Raw genomic sequence first — 19600 nt, forward strand, 5'->3', positions numbered from 1 at the left:
TTAAACACTGTGTTTAATCTCTCACTGTCCTCCACTCTATTAGACATTCTTACCTACAGCTGCTCCACCTTGAATCTGTTGCTGCACAGTTGGGTCATCCTCTAGTCCTTTATCAGTGCCCAAGGGACGCCGCTACCAGGATCCAGCCCACAGGACGCTGCAGAGTATTCTCAGTACAGCAGTGACATTGAGGAGTACTCCAGCAGTACTGCTGTATCTGATCCACTCATACCAGCATAACAAGCTGTAGGGTAATTTACCACAGCACGGCCAGATGGACAAGAAAAACAGGAATCAGGATATCCAATTTAGAATAAAATTTACTGAAGAAAATCATTGTAGTATTACAGACACACCAGTAGATTTATTAGACAAAAAGTAAGGGAGTAAGATAAAAAGCATTACAGAAAAAATGTTGTAAATGATCAAGAGCTACAGTCAAACTTCTCTGTCTCTGCATTAAAAATTATACTTGAATGTCAATTACATGTAAATCTACTTTATCAGAATGCATGTTCTCACTAGTTCTATAATAATCAATAGTGACATGAATATCTCTAGGATTGGTTATTCAAATGTATCAACATTACACTACTGGTCATACATGACAATTCATTATATATGTTGCATCAACAAAGTATATGCACAAACAGCATGTTGTTGTCCATTCCTGTGGCCTTTTTTGTGTTTTCTGTGTTTTCTGGCCTGTCTGTGACTTTGCACCATGTAGAACAGGAGTGCATCTAAGGAGAGGTTACTAGCACAATCACACAGATAGCTAGTTCCTCTATCTCTCATCCGGGCTAAATCTCCCTCTGCAGTTGTCAACATCTTGTCCTTGCATCCTGTCACAGCATAAAACAACCTTGCCTCTTCTAAATGAACATGATATTCTAACAACACAAAGATCCTAGTGGAATAACAGATTCTAAAAATATAAACTGTGGTGTGTCTGCACAATTTATTGCTAATGATTACAGTTAAATGATTATTATTATTATTATTGAATTATCATAATTATCAAATAAAAAGATATACATGACGATTAAAGGATATACATGTCCAGAATCCATGGGTGGAGGCTTCCCAGATCGCTCCCATCAAACACTATAACTATGTCAGCTATGTGTTTGTGAAAACCGATCTGTGGAGATTACTCTAATTTTTGTGGTGTTTATTTTATTCCAACTAAATTGCAAACTGGCCTGCTTTACTCTTTAGCACATCATCCAAATTATTTAAACTTAGTAGTGGAACCTACTTCTTTAAGAAATGTTCTTACATTATTGCATTTCTGTGTGTTCACTTCCTATTATAATACCCAATGACCAAATGACATTCACTAAACAATGTAAAGAATATACAGCTGTGTTTTAAAAACACTTTGTATTGTTATCATGAGTTAACAGACTGTATGCTCCCATTTATGGAAATGAGAAAGACACAATAGGTGTAGGCATGACAAAAATATAAGCATAATTGTTTTGAAACATATCAAAAATACACCTTAATAAGCAAATACAAGGAGTTATAGATTTTTTGTTGTAAGTTTTACAGAATTTCACACTCAATGTTCTTCACAGCAGGTTTATCCTATTCATTTAATTAGCACCACCACACCGAGTAATGTTTATGAAAAATACCTTTTTGATGTCAGATATCAATAATGTATTGCTAACAAAAAGGAAACGATATATAGTGAGATACTAATATTTTGTCCCACCTCTGGTTTATACTAAACACATAAAACTTAAGAAATGCAAAATACAAAACACAAAAATAAAAGTACATACTATGCACAAAATATGAAGTATTTCATAAACAGGTCAAAGGAAATACATTTTGCACAATACATCAGTACACCTTTTTTTCATACCCCCCATTAGGTTATTTTACTACATTGCATACCAGGATAGGGTTTAGTTATCATAGTGTATAGCCTGGGAGCTGGTTGACTACCAGTTTTGAGATGGGTAGATATTTATTCTGAAACCCTAAAGAACTAAGTTTATCCATCTTCTCCTTAGGGCCTGTTGAGGATACTGACTCCAGCATAAATTCGTCAGAGGTTTGAAACTTGTCTACATACTGTTCCTTCATTGGTGCAATCTCATTAGCCTGGTCACTCATTGGGGACTCAACTTTCCTGGATACTGTGGGACTCTCTGGGAAACTCCTGTATGATTCAGAATTTCTGTGAGGATGTACAGAATTTCTGCTCTTAGCATCATCTGATAATCCTGATGGTGTACTGTCACTGAGAGCAGCTGTTACAGGCTTTATCATGCAAGTCCCTTTGAGAGAGCGTTTTGGAGATGTCTGTGTTTTAACAGGAACAGGGTGAGGTCTGCTTTTGTGCACAGAGCTGACCGAGCTGGAGCTGCCTAAGCTGGAGCTGCCACTGGAAATCTGTGTCATTTGTGGTCTGGATGGTTCAGGGCTACTGAGGGGGTTAGGTGATCCATCTGTGGGGTCCAAACTGGTGAAATCATCCTGGTATTTACATGGCTCTGGACTACTCTCGCTATTAGAGTCTGACCTGTGAGAAGGTCTGTAGTGTCCGTTATTTCCCACATCACTTTCACTGGAGCCCTGCAAGTCAGTGCTTTTTTGAACTAAATAAAATGGATCTGTTTCTTTCTCGTAGGTACTGTGGTCAAAATGCTGGCCAGGTGCACTCTGAACATGGACTTTATCTCTCTTATTGTGGAAGTCTTTTCCCATTGATGACTTTTGTGAATGTGATAATCCAGCAGTTTCAGGTAGCAAACAGTCAGTTTCAGTTGTTTGACCACATTTCTCCAAATCTCTGCTGAAACTCTGGCTAGCTGATGTATGATCCTCTTTGGCAGATGTTTTTTTCTGTGAATTAACTATTACTCTAGTTTTGGACTTTTCCATGCATTCGTGGTGCCTCATCAAACCTGGCTTGATCTGTCTAAGGCGAAGGCGAAAACTGTGAGTTAAACCATACCTAAGCTTTTGCTTGGGGTGTGACAGTTCCCGGTGACTTTTTGAACCAACTGGTTGTTTCTTTGTAGAAATAAAAGGTGATATGCAGCTTTTAGAAGACACATGAGAGTTTCCATGTGTATTTCTACCAGTACATTCAGCGAATAAGTCTCTATTAGTGATTGAGTGATCAGGTCCTTGAACTAGTGATAAAGCTGTTTGGAGAACATTAGTTTGTGGACTTATTGCAGACATAAGGCCAAGAAAGCCTTCTTGGGCAGACTGAACTGGCAGTGGTTGCTGCAACTGTAACTGTCCATTTAGATGTGAGAGTTCAATAAGAAGCGTGCTGAGCAGAGGCAACTGCCTAATAGCATCCCTGAGAACAGTGGGCTCAGTTTGGCTAATCAGTGTCCCGGAACTGGGATGTAAACCAGCCTCTTCACTCTTCTTTGGTTCCTCTTTAACTCTATGGACACATTCCATTTGACAAGTCTCATTATTGCAGTCTTTGGTTGTCAGATCCATCATCCTGAGACTTTCCGCTGTGGTGTTTACCATCTGGTAACTTTTAGCAGAGAGCTGTTGTGGATTCCTCCTACTGGAATTGTAAAACAGAGGAGGAGGACAAAATGTGCTGCACAGCTGATCACCACCAGACTTCACTTCATGAAACGAAGCTCTGTATTCCTTTATGTGTTGTTCTTCTTGGGAACAGACTGAAGAAATATGCAGCTTGTTTGTTTTGGATGTTTCAGACAACACTGGGTGCTTATTAATGCACAATGGCTGCTGAACATAAGTGGAGGTAACTGTGCTGTTCTCAGGGTGTGGTGGTTGAAATTTATCCACTGACATTTTATTGTTCAGATTCTCTTCAGCTATTGCCGATTTTGTGGGGTTTGTTTCTGAACCGGTACTTAATTCCAAATTTCTTTTAGTTATATTTGGAATTGAACTCGCCGCCAAACTTACCAGTTTACAGGCAAGGGATATAGTTCCTATTCTTTCACCCATAAGGTTCAAAAGGCAATTAATCCTGTTTTCTCCATAAGCTGCTGGCGTCCAAATACCATGTTTTTCCACGTCAAGTTTGATAGAGGCTGTCAGTTTTGCCAGAGACATAAATGAACTTCCAATTAGCTTAGGAACATCATCTCCCCCTACATCCAGCAGCATGGTGTAGACAGGTGTGCTGGATAGGTGAGTGTGAAGAGCATCCAGACTGATTTTAAACAAGCAGGACTTGCCTTTTTTGAAGCAAAAGGCAACACTTTCCTCTCCTGTTGGTGAAGATGCACATGATGATGAGAGTCTTTTATCAGAACTCGTTTTTGATAAGAAATTATGATCTTCTGAGCTGTAAATCAAAAGTGTGGGGAAATCCAAGAAGCGCACACCAACAGCAGGTTTTACTTTATCTACTTTCCCAGCTCCATTGAATCGAACATAATCCACAAAAACCTCGAAGAAAAACAGAGTTTCAGGTGTTCCTGCCATGCTCCAACCCGAGGCTATGCTCAATAACGAATTTAATAAAAGCAGAAATGTATACAACTATATCTATATGTATATAAAACTAAAGGAAACGCAGTTTAGCAGTAAAACTGGCGGCGCGACAGTATCTCCTAGCAACAGCGCCACCGTCGCGTTTTCATACGAAATAAGCCAGCAGGGGCTGATGGGAATTGTAGTTTACACGCTGTTTAGGCGGTGCTTTCCCTTGTTACAAAGAACACTGAATAAACTTTGCTTGTTTTGGTTCCATTACATAATGTATGGTTAATGATGAACAAATCAACCTTTAAACAAAGTTTATTTAACATTGCCTAATAGGCATAATCGATTAGTGCTGAATTGTGACAACATAATAATAATAATAATAATTATTATTATTATTATTATTATTATTATTATTATTATTATTATTATTATTATTATTATTATTATTATTAAAAGTTTTGAAATCAGTGTTTATTGGGACAACCCTGATTTTTTTTTATATTACAGATTTCATACGTCTTGGCATGATCTCCACCAGTCTTACACAGTGCTTTTGAATAACTTTATGTCATTCATGGCTCAAGTAGTTCAGCTTTGTTTGATTGCTTGTTTTCATCGGTCTTCTTCTTGATTACATTCCAGGGATTTTAATGGGGTTGTATTTAATGTAATGTCTTAGACATCAGTACCTGAATTTCCTTCAGGATAAATAAAGTATCTATCTATCTATGTACAAACCGCATTCATGGTTTTGTGGGAGGTTTCATAGTTGTAGCCTTACCTACTGTTAATATACATGTATTTACATGCTGGTAAAGCTGAAAACGAAAAGCAAATGAAAAATAAATCACCAGCACATAGTGCCAATACTTTGCCCTTTTTTTTTTGACTAAAGCGCCGTCCATGCCAAAAACTGAATCACACACCGTCATTTTGCTATTGATTTTTCCCATTTTGTATTTTTATTTTAATTCTTTCAGACATGCAGCCTATTGCAAGGAAAAATAAATAGAACCATTGCATTTTAATTTTAGTTTTGACATCTATCGTGCAGTTCCTCAAGAAAAGGCAAGCCCAAGATAAAGCTTTCATTTTTCTTTTCACAATTAGCTTTTTCGTTTCAGATTTGACTGTGAAATACCTGTTTGGTAATACATTTAATTTTAGTGTTTTCATTTCTGTTTTATTTTTGGCAGGATTTACCTCCCTTATGTTTAGCTTTAATCACCATCATTCATTCTGGGCGCTCTCGCGGGCTCCCTCTAGCGGTTTGCAGTCACTTTTTGATCTAAAGGGGACATAGGATGTGGGCAGGCCCTTTATATTATTTTTTCTCTTTATTGCTTTGAAACATTGACCTCCAATATCAGAATTGATTTATTTATGTTGTTTTTAATAAACTTTACATACGTTAAATATGTAATCATTTGTGTTTTGTTCTTTTTTCCGTATTCTTGCAATAAAGTAATAATAATAATAACAATAATAATAATGAATAATAATAATAACGTGATTATTAGGGCTGTTTTAACATATAAATGCACACATAATTTTTTATGTTAATTAATCACGTCATTAATCAATGTTTGTAGAGGCTGGGTGACACATTTAGCAATATAGTGTTTTATTTAATGATAAAACAATGCATGAATAGTTCAGAAGGTAGATTACTTTTTATTTGTGCTGAATTTTATGCTCTCTTTATCGCTCACACACACAGACACACAAACACACACACGTTTCCTCTTTCCAGGTTGTTGAGTGTGGAATATGGAGCTAAACTAGCTCTCAGTAAAACTGTCATTTAAAATATTCTCATTAAAAAAACCTTAAACCCACCCTGACATATTATACTAAAGTAAAAAAGCTCTAGAATGCCTAAACCACACTACATTATCATTACTGTTTAGTGCCAGCATTTCTACATGTAAAAAATCTTGAATGTAATCAGAATTACTAACATTTGTGATATAAATATAATGTAATAAATAATAATGTAATTCAATCTAACCAATAACCTGCCAATCTAACACGGACTTTTTATTTACATTTAAATATACTTTTTAAATGCTTTCAAATGCACCTTCTATTTAAAAGCATTGTGATTTTAGATTTAAAACCAAACGTAAAACGTTTGTCAACATTAACCAATATCTATAGGGCAATGTTAAAGAGTTTTTTTTATTTTTATTATAAACATGTAATGCAAGCAAAACATTATCATTTATTAAATGTTATTTGCCATCAGGGTTATTAGGTCTAAGGTTATGGAACTTGGCATCGTTTCAACAAATCATCGCGTGAACTGGAGGGAGGGGGCGGAGCTAAGAGCGGCCGGCACGGTTACGGGGAGGGGAGGTCAGTGGGATGGAGCTGCGGCGGGGCCGGGCTGTGTGAGTGTCTGGGGGAACTGGAGCTTTTACAGGATTTACTACAACATAAATTTACTGCCTTCTCACAGCGAGCGGATTTATATTCCTTATTCCTAATGCTGAAGGTAAGCTCGAGCCTTAGTTTATGTGTTACTGGGGTTCACTTGAAGCCTGGCAGCAGTGCATTCCATTGTTGAAGTTACCTTTTATTGTTGTGGGGTGAGATGTGTTACATCCACTGTGATCCATTAGCTACAATTAGCCTTCCGTGTTCCAGGAGAAACAGTTAAAAAAAAAAACAAGAAAGAGATAAGAGTCTGTGCTGTTATTAATGTTATTATACACGCTGTTACTCTAGCTAAGTAAGCTGTAAGCCTGTGGCTTTTATAATTGTTTTGTTTTGCTTTGGCGCGTATTCTTATCTGCGTTACCACTCTATATTTGTTTTGTAAATATTTATAAAAAACATCGTGTGTTTGTCTCCTCTGTGTTTTAATATATAAACTTACTTTTGATTCTGTGAGCTGCTTTATAACACAGCACCAGTTTCCTCTTAGGATGGATGATGTTTGTCTACAGGACTACAGGCTACCTTATAGATTAAAGTACTCATATCATGTCTAAGCTTATCTTATTAAACAAGAACTGTATGAAAAGTAAGATCACTTAGTTTAGGCTACATTTGAACCAGTATTTATGGCCCTTTTTTTTACTCCGTAGTATGTACAGAATAGACTCTCCAAGGTGGACACAGACCCACCAAATATAGCAATAGAGATATAAAATAGTATATAAGAATAGAAAGTCAAACTAGGCTTATGCCTACATTCCTGATAGTAAAGAACATTGAATATTAATAAAATATTTTTTATTTTGGTTAGATTACATATTTTATGTTGATAATGGAAAAACAAACAACCTTTAAACAACCTTTATTTAACATATCGGTTTATCTTTAAATTCTGACATTCAATAAACGTTCGTGTATTAAGAGATTTGAATGGTTCGGGCTCTGAATCTACACTAACAAAAATGCTTCTTTTAGGTGAAAGGTGCTTCCCTCAAACAATAAAATTAATATTATTATTATTTTGTTTAATTAATTGTCCCTTTCTACATTGCAATATCAACATAGTACATGTTATAGGATAGAATACAAACAAGATATATATATTTAATGTAAGTAAATTTTAATTCAAACCATACATATAAAACCATGACGTTGAATCAACAGTGAATCCACATACATTGTAACGTCGATCAGCGTTGACGATGGAAAATTGTTCATTAGTTGATGAAACGTCCTTTTGCTGTCTGGCATATATACCAGTAAATAGGGAATACCCTCTATCTAACTGAAACAATATTGCTTTATGGATATAATATATAGTGTCTTGTGTGTATTGTAGTTTATCTCCACAAGAGGGCTCTTTTTCCTGTTTGTGTTGTGAAGGTTTTGGGATTCTGTGGAAGATCTTGTGGTAAACGTTTGTTTAACAGTGATGCTGCTGCTGGTTCTCGTCTTCACACGATGTTTTACTGCTTCCTTCTGGTTCTAAATTTGGTTAGACCTGCATAGTGACTGAAACCATCGCTATCGGCCAGTCCAGTAGGCCATTAGCCATAGCGCACACTGTACACATGATGCTTTGGCCGATCCCAGATTTTAATTGATGTTAATCACAGTAAATGATGGTTAGCTGCACGAGAAGAGAACGCTCTATTGTCTCCTTACAGGTGTCGCGAGGAAAAATCCAAATCTACGAAATGTAATATCATTTTTTACAGCAAATACAAGTGTTTTTATCATGATCGTATAAAACGGTAAGGTCTGTTACGTTATTTGAAACAAATTACGCTACACCTGCTACTCTAACTCTAACTACCTGGGGCACGAGTACAGAGAGGGGCTCGTAAAAATCCTGATTTCTTTCCCTCTCATGTTCTTTGTGTACTGGCATGGATAGGGGCCCACTGACAATGACAGTGTACAGGGCCCAGAATTTGCTGCTATGCCCCTGTGCCCCATTATCGTGTTATATTTATGGCATAGATGTCATATAACCTAGCATTAAAATAAATAAAAATATAAATCTCTGGCCTCTATCTCTTATTCATGTGTAACATAGCCTGAATTAAATGGAATAGTCATGGCCATCTGCTTTTTGGCCCACTGGCCAGAATGTCCTTGAAATAATAGTGGGCTTATGATCAAAACTTGTATTTAATTTATTTGTTTAAGAAATGGTGTCTAAAGTAGTTATATGAAACGATAAACATTTAAAGTATTTAAAATGGCTGGATCAGACCTGTTGAAGCCAATAATACACTTTTAAAAAGGAGCTAGTTGAAACTTCAGCTCTATCCCTTCACCACTACATTCTGGAAATTAGGTCACACTTTCATTCACACACTGTCCTGTGATGCTCTCAGGATGATCAGTATGTCAATGAGGGACTTCATGAGCAGTGTTGTAATTATGTTTATTCTTAATTTCAAGTAAGAACATAATAAGTTTATGGAATTTCTTTGAGAGTTAACTTGGTCTGTGAGCTGTCTGAGAGGTGACCCACTCCTAACCAGAAAATCTCTCATTATTTTGTGTTTTAATTTACTCAGTCGCTGAAAAGCCGAGGGTGCTTTGAGGAACTAACATGATATGGGTTGAGTGTAGATTTCGACTCATTCAGTAAATTGATTACCAAGTGTTAATTCGAATCAATAGTTCAAAACATTCTGCGGGGAAACTCAGAGACACACAGAGCTCGTCTCAGACACTGGATTATACTTTAGAAAACGTTTTGTGCTGAAAACAGAAATAAAGCAGTAAAGGAGTCACAGAATATTACTGTGTAAGAAAGTTTGAAGAAAAATTTATTATTGAGTGTTTTTCACAATGAATTAATTACAGATCCTCACTGGAGAGCAATAGCGCTGTAGTTATTAGAAATGGAGAGATTTCTTTCTAGCTCTTTCTAATCGTATGTATGGTTTATGCTAATAAGTTTTTCCATCCTTAGGTGATTAAGCTGAGAAAACAATATGGTGTTATTTTTTGGCAAATTCGGCACCTGGTGCCGATTGTATTAAAGTACTGAATAAATGGAGTATTTTACTGTTTTTATTGCGGTACTTTCTAGTTTCGTGAAAAGTAAAGAGTGCTGTAAGGAACATTGAAAGTGAAGAACAGAGTGCTGTAAGGAACTTTTAAAGTGAAGGACAGAGTGCTGTTAGGACATTTTAAAGTGAAGGACAGAGTGCTGTTAGGAAATTTTAAAGTGAAGGACAGAGCGGTGTAAGGAAATTTTAAAGTGAAGGACAGAGTGCTGTAAGGAACTTTTAAAGTGAAGGACAGAGTGCTGTTAGGAACTTTTAAAGTGAAGGACAGAGTGCTGTAAGGAACTTTTAAAGTGAAGGACAGAGTGCTGTTAGGAACTTTTAAAGTGAAGGACAGAGTGCTGTAAGGAACTTTTAAAGTGAAGGACAGAGTGCTGTTAGGAACTTTTAGGCTGCGTCCAGAAACTTTTGCTACTCCTCCTCTCCTACTCCTCCTTTCCTACTCCTCCTCTCCTACCCCGGAAGAAGGTGGAGGAATCGAGGAGAGGAGAGGAGGTGGAGGAATCGAGGAGAGGAGAGGAGGAGGAGGAATGGAGGGAAGGAGCTGTAATTGGGGAAATGGGACAGCTGATCCCTTTTAGATAGGATGTTGACTACCGTTGAACTGAGCCAATCACAACGCTCACTTTCAGCACGTTTCAGAACATTACTATCACACACAGCTAAAAATTCAGATATTCCAATAAAATCCTGTTTACTCCCAGCCGCATTTTTGGCCGCATCTCTGACCAGTGACTCTGGCAGCCCTGTCTGACCTCAGACCTCAGTCCCTAAGTTAAAATAAATAAGTAAATAAATTAATTAATTAAAATTATATATATATATATATATATATATTATATATATATATATTATAAATAATATATGTTTTTATATGTATAACATGATACACATAGGGTCATAAATATAGTTTTACTGAGCATACAGTTTATCTAAACTATAAATTATATTACTGCTTTACTGGCTGTTTAATTAGATAAGGAACCTAGTTAATTAATATGTTTATGACGTATATTTGGGCGTTGCCTTCCCCATTTTCGCGTGCTCTGTGGGCGTGGATGCAGTGATGTCATTGGAAAATCCTTAAAAGTCTTCCGGAGTAGGATACACTGATGTAACCTCCGTTGGAAGCCTACTACAGGTGGATTTTAAGCGGCTTCTTTCGTCTCCTACGGTATTCGGACAGGCGGCAAGATGGCGTCACGAAATCAGTTTCCGGGTCACGGAGGAGAGGAGGAGGATCGGTAGGAAAAAGGAGACACTTTTGGGGTTTCTGGACGCAGCCTTAAAGTGAAGGACAGAGTGCTGTAAGGAACTTTTTTTTAAGTGAAGGACAGAGTGCTGTAAGGAACTTTTAAAGGGTCTGTATCACACATACCACAACATGGGCTCTTTTAGGTTAAAGAGGTATGGAAGTAAAACAGTGTCACCAGATTTTGAATTTTAAAAGCACTTGAATTTTTAGCACTGAATTATTTTATATTGAATTATTGCATGTGATGTTTTTTGTCTCTGAATTAAACACTTAAATTTTTCAGTATATCATTTTCACTTATTTTATTTTAATGTTAAAAAATTCAAAAGCAAAAATTCAAGTTTTAAAAATTCAATTAAAATAAATTCAGGTTGCTCAAATTCGACCTGTCAAATTCAACTGCTAAAATACAACGTTCAAAATGTATGGAACGCCCTTTGGGTCTTTACGTCTACATTGACGTCCGTGTTAACATGTCCAATTTGAACGTCTTAAGACGGCAAATCTTACCGTGTTAACACGTTACTTTTGGACGTCTTAAGACGTTTAGATGATAGTACTTCCATACTATTGGTTGCCTCAAATGTACCCACCCCTTGTTGATGTAGGGTTTGCGTTGTGGTCACGTGGGCTCTACGCTGTGGTCACATGTGCTTTATGTTGTGGTCACATGGGCTCTACGTTGTGGTCACATGGGCTCTACGTAGGCTGTTTCTGAGGATACGTATGCATCACATGTCTTATACGCAGCTGTGAAGTTGTAATCGCAATGGTCCATGTGTGCCGGGTGGGTTTATCTGTGAGAGTAATTTGGGGCAAGGTCAGGGTGGGTCTTTGGAGGGGCTTTTTTGCAGTGTTTGGATTCCCCCCCCTCAGATGTGAGTGCAGTGGTAGCACCCAATTTTAAAGTTACGTGTTAACGCGGCACATTTTGCCGTCTTAAGACGTTTGGACGTCTTAAGACGTCCAAAAGTAATGTGTTAACACGGTAAGATTTGCCGTCTTAAGACGTTCAAATTGGACGTGTTAACACGGACGTCAATGTAGACGTAAAGACCCAAAGGGCGTTCCATAAAAATGCACTGTCAACATCCGGGACACACAGGATGAGCAATCGATTCAGTCTTCAATCGAGCCAACAACCAGCCAATCACATCACGCTCCGAAGATCACGTGACAGGTAGCGCCTCACGGCCCAGAGCCGCTCAACGCGAGTCACAGCCCCCACCGCTGCTGCTGTAGGTGAGTAGGTGAGTTTAAAACAGCTGAAAACAGGGCATTTACCTCACCACTGTGGCCATGTAATATCACTTAAACAGTGTAGAAATCATCACTTTAACCAGGGTTTGCTCTGTGGTTTGTAAACATATTCAATTAAGATAGATATCCAGATATACCTTGTTAAACTAACTAAATAAATAAATAAAGCTCCTCTGTTCATTTCAGAAAGAGCTTCAAACACGAACACTACATCAATTATTTATAAATACAGCCAGACTGTGTGGAAGATAATTACTACTGTAGAATCTGAGATAGTAACTTAGTTAGCTAAATTATAGCTACCTATCTAGCTAGTTAGCTGTGGGACTGTGCGATTATAGACAAGATACTACCTAGTTGGCGGTTTGTTTAGCAATACCTTATTTACACTTTGCTGCAAAGTATGTTGCTTAGTGTACTGGCCACTGTCTAAATAAATATATTGAGCTATATTACACTTACTATACCCCTCTCAGGCTGGTCCTCTCATTAAATAAAGGAGATTTGTTACAGTTACTATATACCTCTCAGGCTGGTCCTCTCATTAAATAAAGGAGATTTGTTACAGTTACTATATACCTCTCAGGCTGGTCCTCTCATTAAATAAAGGAGATTTGTTACAGTTACTATATACCTCTCAGGCTGGTAACTATGTCTAGATGTATGTGTGGGCATTATCTAATTTGTAATCAGTGCAATATTTATTAGTGATGTATTTTATACATTTTTATTTATATTTAGGTCATGTTAATAAATGAGAATCAAATATTGCAACCCGTGAGAGAGTATTATTAGTAATATTTATTAAATGTTTTATGTTAATAATAATTATCACATTTTGTAAATGCTGTCGCTAAAAGTGAATCTGATGTTTTTATTTAAGGTTGAAAAGAAGATGGAGAAGTTTCAGCTTGCAGCTATGGAGAGTTCACCACGAAAAGAACGAAGTCAAAGAATACAAAGATCTGTCCATATTCTGAAGTCACCACTTGAAGATTTTATGCAGAATTATTTGGATTATGAATAGGAACCACACTATTTGCAACAGCTTTTATTATTTATACAAACAAGATGAACATGATATGATGTGCCAGAATATAGAGAGGCTGCCTAAAACATACAAAAAAATACAGAACACATGTAAACAACTAAAGAAAAACAGAACATGGCACATGTAAACAAATCAAATAAACACAGCACAGACTGCATGAAATTGGATTTCTTTATTTGTTCTTTAAAAGTTTGGAGAAAGGAAACCTGTGGAATACAAAAGAAACTTGAAAAATTACTGCATTTGATACATGGATATAATTAAACATTTTAAGAACATTACCTACCTTTTATTATCCTTTCTTTTTCTGCGAGAAAATATCCTGTTTAAGAAAATGAAGACAAGAAGTATGACTGTGTTAAACTTGGTGTTGTTTGGATTCAGTATTTACTTCATTTATATTTATATAAAACATTTTTGCAATTACTATTGCATTGGTTTTGGCACAAACCAATTACTAATGCATCTCAGAAAATCTGAAGATCATGAGAATATCATAATTTAACAGAAATTATACATTACACTACATGTAAAAGTGACATATTCCCAATCATTTTTACCTGGCTAAAAGTTAATAATTAAACCAGAATTACTGTCCTAACCTTAACCCAGTTTACTAGAATATGTAGTTTAAACTTAAAATAAAAAAGTTAAATGTGTCACTTTAAACATAAGGTGACCGTTTACTGAACAATATTAAACACATATATATTTTTCACTTTTGAGATGCACTAGTAAACAGGACTAATCATGCTGTATCTTAATTACACAAGCATTTTAGGACTATTATTTACTGTTGATATCCTCAGTTAAAGCCTGAGTTGAATTGTTAACAAATATATAAAATATATATTAAATATAAACATTACAATTAATATCATAAAATAAATACTGGTCATATCTTAAATTATCTCTGTTAAATTAGTTAGTAAAGAGACAAAAAGCAATTCTAATAAATCTCCTTTATTTAATGAGAGGACCAGCCTGAGAGGGGTAGAGTAAGTGTAATATAGCTCAATATATTTATTTAGACAGTGGCCATTACACTAAGCAACATACTTTGCAGCAAAGTGTAAATAAGGTATTGCTAAACAAACCGCTAACTAGGTAGTATCTTGTCTATAATCGCACAGTCCCACAGCTAACTAGCTAGATAGGTAGCTATAATTTAGCTAACTAAGTTACTATCTCAGATTCTACAGTAGTAATTATCTTCCACACAGTCTGGCTGTATTTATAAATAATTGATCTAGTGTTCGTGTTTGAAGCTCTTTCTGAAATGAACAGAGGAGCTTTATTTATTTATTTAGTTAGTTTAACAAGGTATATCTGGATATCTATCTTAATTTAATGTTTACAAACCACAGCGCAAACCGTGGTTAAAGTGATGATTTCTGCACTGTTTAAGTGATATTACATGGCCACAGTGGTGAGGTAAATGCCCTGTTTTCAGCTGTTTTAAACTCACCTACTCCAGAGCAGCAGCGGTGGGGGCTGTGACTCGCGTTGAGCGGCTCTGGGCCGTGAGGCGCTACCTGTCACGTGATCTTCGGAGCGTGATGTGATTGGCTGGTTGTTGGCTCGATTGAAGACTGAATCGATTGCTCATCCTGTGTGTCCCGGATGTTGACAGTGAATTTTTAACGTTGTATTTTAGCTGTCGAATTTGACAGGTCGAATTTGAGCAACCTGAATTTATTTTAATTGAATTTTTAAAACTTGAATTTTTGCTTTTGAATTTTTTAACATTAAAATAAAATAAGTGAAAATGATATACTGAAAAATTTAAGTGTTTAATTCAGAGGCAAAAAAAAAATCACATGCAATAATTCAATGTAAAATAATTCAGTGCTAAAAATTCAAGTGCTTTTAAAATTCAAAATCTGGTGACACTGTTTTACTTCCATATAAAGAGGGCATTCCACCTTGCATAAGTCAGCTATTTGAGGTTTGAACAGTCATTCAGAGTGAAGTAGTGCATTGTGCAAAAAAATAATGACTTAGATTTTTTGGTAGTGGGCTGATGGAAACCTCAGACTGTATTGAACAAAGTGCAGAAAAGTCCCTTTATTATGTACAGGCCAAGCATTTCTTATAAACATCAATCAGTAATGTAGGCATTATTATTATTAGGGATGCACCGATATGGTTACAGAGAGACTAGACACCCCAGTATAACTATAAAAACTATTATACCACAGTTAGTTCCAACCCTGCAATGGGATTGGCTAAGAGGCGTTCTATAAGTGCCATTATCAGCCGGGGCCAGTTGTTCAAAAAATGTAATCCGGATCAAAATTATCCAGATTTGGTAATCACATTTTTTGCTATCCAGGATCAGGTGATCTGTCTTACTTTTAAGCCAGTTTTTCAAAGCAATATTGGATTGGATCAACCTGATCCAGAAACACAGTTTTCAGGATTACCTAATCCGGATTACCAGCTATGTAAAAAACAGATAGAAGAACCAACAGGGGTTGATGACTCCTTTTCTTGCAGTAACAAGATACTGCTTATTGCAAAACAATACGAGCAATCGAGTGTTCTGCAGAGACGCTTTGCATGCCTTAACTATTTGCGAGTCGAACCACAGGGAGCATGCAACATAACACTTGCATGTATTGTCCTGCCCAATGTTGCTACCAGACGCAATGTCCCTCTCTGTGATGTTCATGATGCACCTGAGCCTGTTGAAGAACCAGAACAAACTCTGGTGTTCTTTTCAATTGTTCGAAATTATTTTTGACAGCTTCATATCTGATAAATGTTTCTTTGACATTAATATACAGTGATGAATGACAGTGACGTAGATGAAAAAATGAATATATTATTTTTGTTTGTTATTGAAATCTTTTGGGGGGTTTATTTAATGGGGTCAAGATTGTTTTTATTTTTACGTTACTATAGTAAAAGGCTTAATTGGTAGCCAATGTCTACTTTATTACTGTAACGGTTAAACAGGTCAAGTGCAAAATAGAAGTAAATGTATATACACTAAATTGTACAAATGTATTTTTTTTTACTTTAAAACTTTGATTTTAAAGTTTTACCACATTTACTTCCTGAAATCCCCCTTGAAATCCTACCCCTTGTTGGGATCAGGGTAATCCTGTTTTTTTGGATCAAAGTTATCCAAATCCTACTGAAAAGTTTTGAACAACAGAAACTGAAGGTTTGATCCATTTACAAACTAGGATTGGATTACGTGATCTGATCCGATTTCAGAATGCTTCTTTCCCTTTTGAACAACCCGTTTTCCAGATTTGATCCAATCCGATAACCAAAATCCGATCAGATTACCTCTGAACAACTGGCCCCCGGAGATGCACTGTAGCTCTTCATGTATTACTCCGCCACCTACAGGTAACCTAGCAATGACGCAGCGCTTACAAGCCAAACAGTGCAGCTACAAACAGAGCAGCAATGGAACTATTTTAACTTGTGGAGTGTTTATAGCCAAACAGATTGTATGTTATTGTCCTCTTTAACTTAAAATCTTTTAATAAACAGTAATAATGGAACTGTGGTATAATCACAATAATACACTCAAGGTTTGTGCTGTAACGTGTAATATTAGCAGTGCCAATATTACATGTTATAGCACTCCCTCTCATGTATTATTGCTTAAATGTATAATTTATTTACCTTACATTTTAACTTTCAACCAACTGTGTACAAACAATAAAATGAGTCAAGAGGCTTTTATTGTCATTACAGCTGAATACAGGTACACAGTGTAGTGAAATCACATTCCTTTGGAACCATGGTGCAACATGGGACAACAAACAATAGACAACATAAAGTGCAGGGTGTGATGCAACATAAGACTATAACATAACAATAAATACTAAAGACCAGACAATTTAAAAGAAAGGACAGTGCAGTACCGATACGGTATAATAATGTGCATTGTGAGGATAAGGTGAGCATACATGATCACAGCAGTTACTGAGGTAGAGAGTGGCCAGCCTTACCAGCAACAACTGCAATCATGTGTTTGTGGTAACTTGCAGTGAGTCTTTCATGGCCAGTGAGTTATGAAAAAATGACCTTAAAGTGGACATAAAACACTTCAAGTATTTAGTATAATTCACAAGATGTGTTTTCACTCTAACAAATCTTATACATTTAACAGTTGTCAGTGAGCAATCTAAATGTAATTTTGTAGTGCCATCTTGTCTCGGTGCTGAAAGTGACATCACGAGGTTGGTTCTCGAACTAACATAAACTATTAACCTACAGTAGTTCCTCAATGGACAATAAAAGTCAAACCAAAAATCGATGCAAAGGGGACCACTTTTGTATTGCCTCTGGGTGTAGTAATACTGGGTGTAGTAAATTTTATAGGGTGAAGAATAAGAAAAAGATCCACTTTTACTTTCATATCTTGACTCTTAAGTGGACAGCTGTTCTTCGGCGGTGGCTAGCGGCGCTCCATTTAGCCACAATGCTAGGGTTAGTAGCGAGCATTTTGTAGACAAGGACTTGGTTAGATTTGTGGAGTGCACAACTTATAGTTGTCCTGTCAACAGATACTCCCACCTGAGCTGTGGATTTCTGAAGCTTCTCCAGAGTGACCATGGGCCTCTTGGCTGCTTCTCTGACTAGTGCTTTTCTTGCTCGATCTGTCAGTTTGGGTGGACAGCCATTTCTTGGTAGGTTTGCCGTTGAAGAATAAATTTTCAAATTTTGGATGATGGATTGAACAGTGCTCATCGGGATGCTTAAAACTTGGGATATGTTTTTATAACCTAACTCTGCTTTAAACTTCTCCACAACTCAACATCTGACCTGTTCGGTGAGTTCTGAGGCCTTCGCAGAACAGGTGTATTTATACTGAGACTAAATTACACACACACTGCACTCTAACGTATTCAGTGACTTCTGTAGGCAGATGATTGCACTGGATTTTATTTAGGGGGTTCAGAGTAAAGGGGGCTGAATACTTTTGCACATCAGACTTTTCAGATTTGTATTCAATGTATCATTTTCATTTCACTTATGTGCTACTTTGTGTTGGTTCATCATTTAAAATCTTTATAAAATACATTTTACATTTGTGGCTGTAAGGTGACAAAATGTGAAAAAGTTCATGGGGTATAAATACTTAATATCAAATATATCAAAATATATCAAAATAACTCAACATCTAGCCATTAATGTCTAAACCACTGGGGATGAAAGTGAGTATGTCCCTAAGGGAAAATGGCCAAAGTATGCTCAATGTCAGTATTTTGTATGGCCAACTTTAATTTTTAGCACTGCCTTGACTCTGGGCATAGAGTTCACTAGAGCTTCACAGATTGCCACTGGAATCCTCTTCCACTCCTTCACCACATGACACCACATGTGGATGTTAGAGATTTTGGTACTTCTCACCAGGTTGTTTTACTCGGCAGCCTCCGAGAAGGCTTCCTTCTAGTATGGTATATGGCGTATGGCCTAAACATTTTAGGGACGACCTCCCACTTCTTGCAGCACTCATGCGTCTATTTATTTATTTTTATTTCTAATTTTTCCATTTTCTCAGGCGTCTATTTTTTAAAGCCAATCTCTGCCTGTGACATGCTGTAGGGAAAGTCTTATAAGTCATCTTTGTGGAGAGGAATAATTCTGTTTTTCTGATCCTCAGAAATGAAGTGCCATGTTGAATATCCAGTGACCAGTATGAGAGAATTGTAGCCAAAGCACCAAATATTTAACTAATAGACTATAAGACATACAATGAGAGATTATGTTGACTAGGCATCCTCCCAAGTATTCATCATCTGTGGTTTCAATCTGTTGGCTTTAAACAGAATTCATCCTGAGGGTAAAAGAGTAAATAATATATTGAGTGTGATGCCTTCCTCATTAGACACTACTAAAGTATTGTTGCCAAACTAATTAATGCTTTTATTATCATACTTCTTATTATTTAATATAAATAATAGGGTGGGACTAAATATTTATATTGCAATATATTGTATTGTTTTTGTTTGCAATACAATATCTATACATGCCATCAAAATGAATATTTTTATTTAAACTTAAGGGCTCTAAACTCCCTAAGACTCACCCTAAATTAGACTTACTAGGGCTACTGCTTCA

At 36.5% G+C, this 19600-nt stretch overlaps 2 protein-coding genes across 6 annotated transcripts in view; one reads left to right on the forward strand and one right to left on the reverse strand.

Annotated features, from left to right (window-relative positions):
• Positions 1-302: 302 nt before the first annotated feature.
• map10 (microtubule associated protein 10) lies at positions 303-4589 on the reverse strand. The gene has a single exon (XM_007238455.4). It carries the CDS (start codon positions 4450-4452, stop codon positions 1927-1929), a length of 2526 nt encoding a protein of 841 aa, XP_007238517.2. The 5' UTR covers positions 4453-4589; the 3' UTR covers positions 303-1926.
• Positions 4590-6834: 2245 nt separating this feature from the next.
• LOC103029984 (signal-induced proliferation-associated 1-like protein 2) overlaps positions 6835-19600 on the forward strand; it is a 232260-nt gene continuing 219494 nt past the window's right edge. For all 5 annotated transcript variants that reach the window (XM_049481725.1, XM_049481727.1, XM_049481724.1 and 2 more), the window contains exon 1: positions 6835-6952. The gene's annotated coding sequence lies outside the window, so the exon portion shown is untranslated. The remainder of the gene's footprint in view (positions 6953-19600) is intronic.

Source organism: Astyanax mexicanus, chromosome 7, assembly GCF_023375975.1.
Source record: "Astyanax mexicanus isolate ESR-SI-001 chromosome 7, AstMex3_surface, whole genome shotgun sequence".
Classification (NCBI taxonomy): domain Eukaryota; kingdom Metazoa; phylum Chordata; class Actinopteri; order Characiformes; family Acestrorhamphidae; genus Astyanax; species Astyanax mexicanus.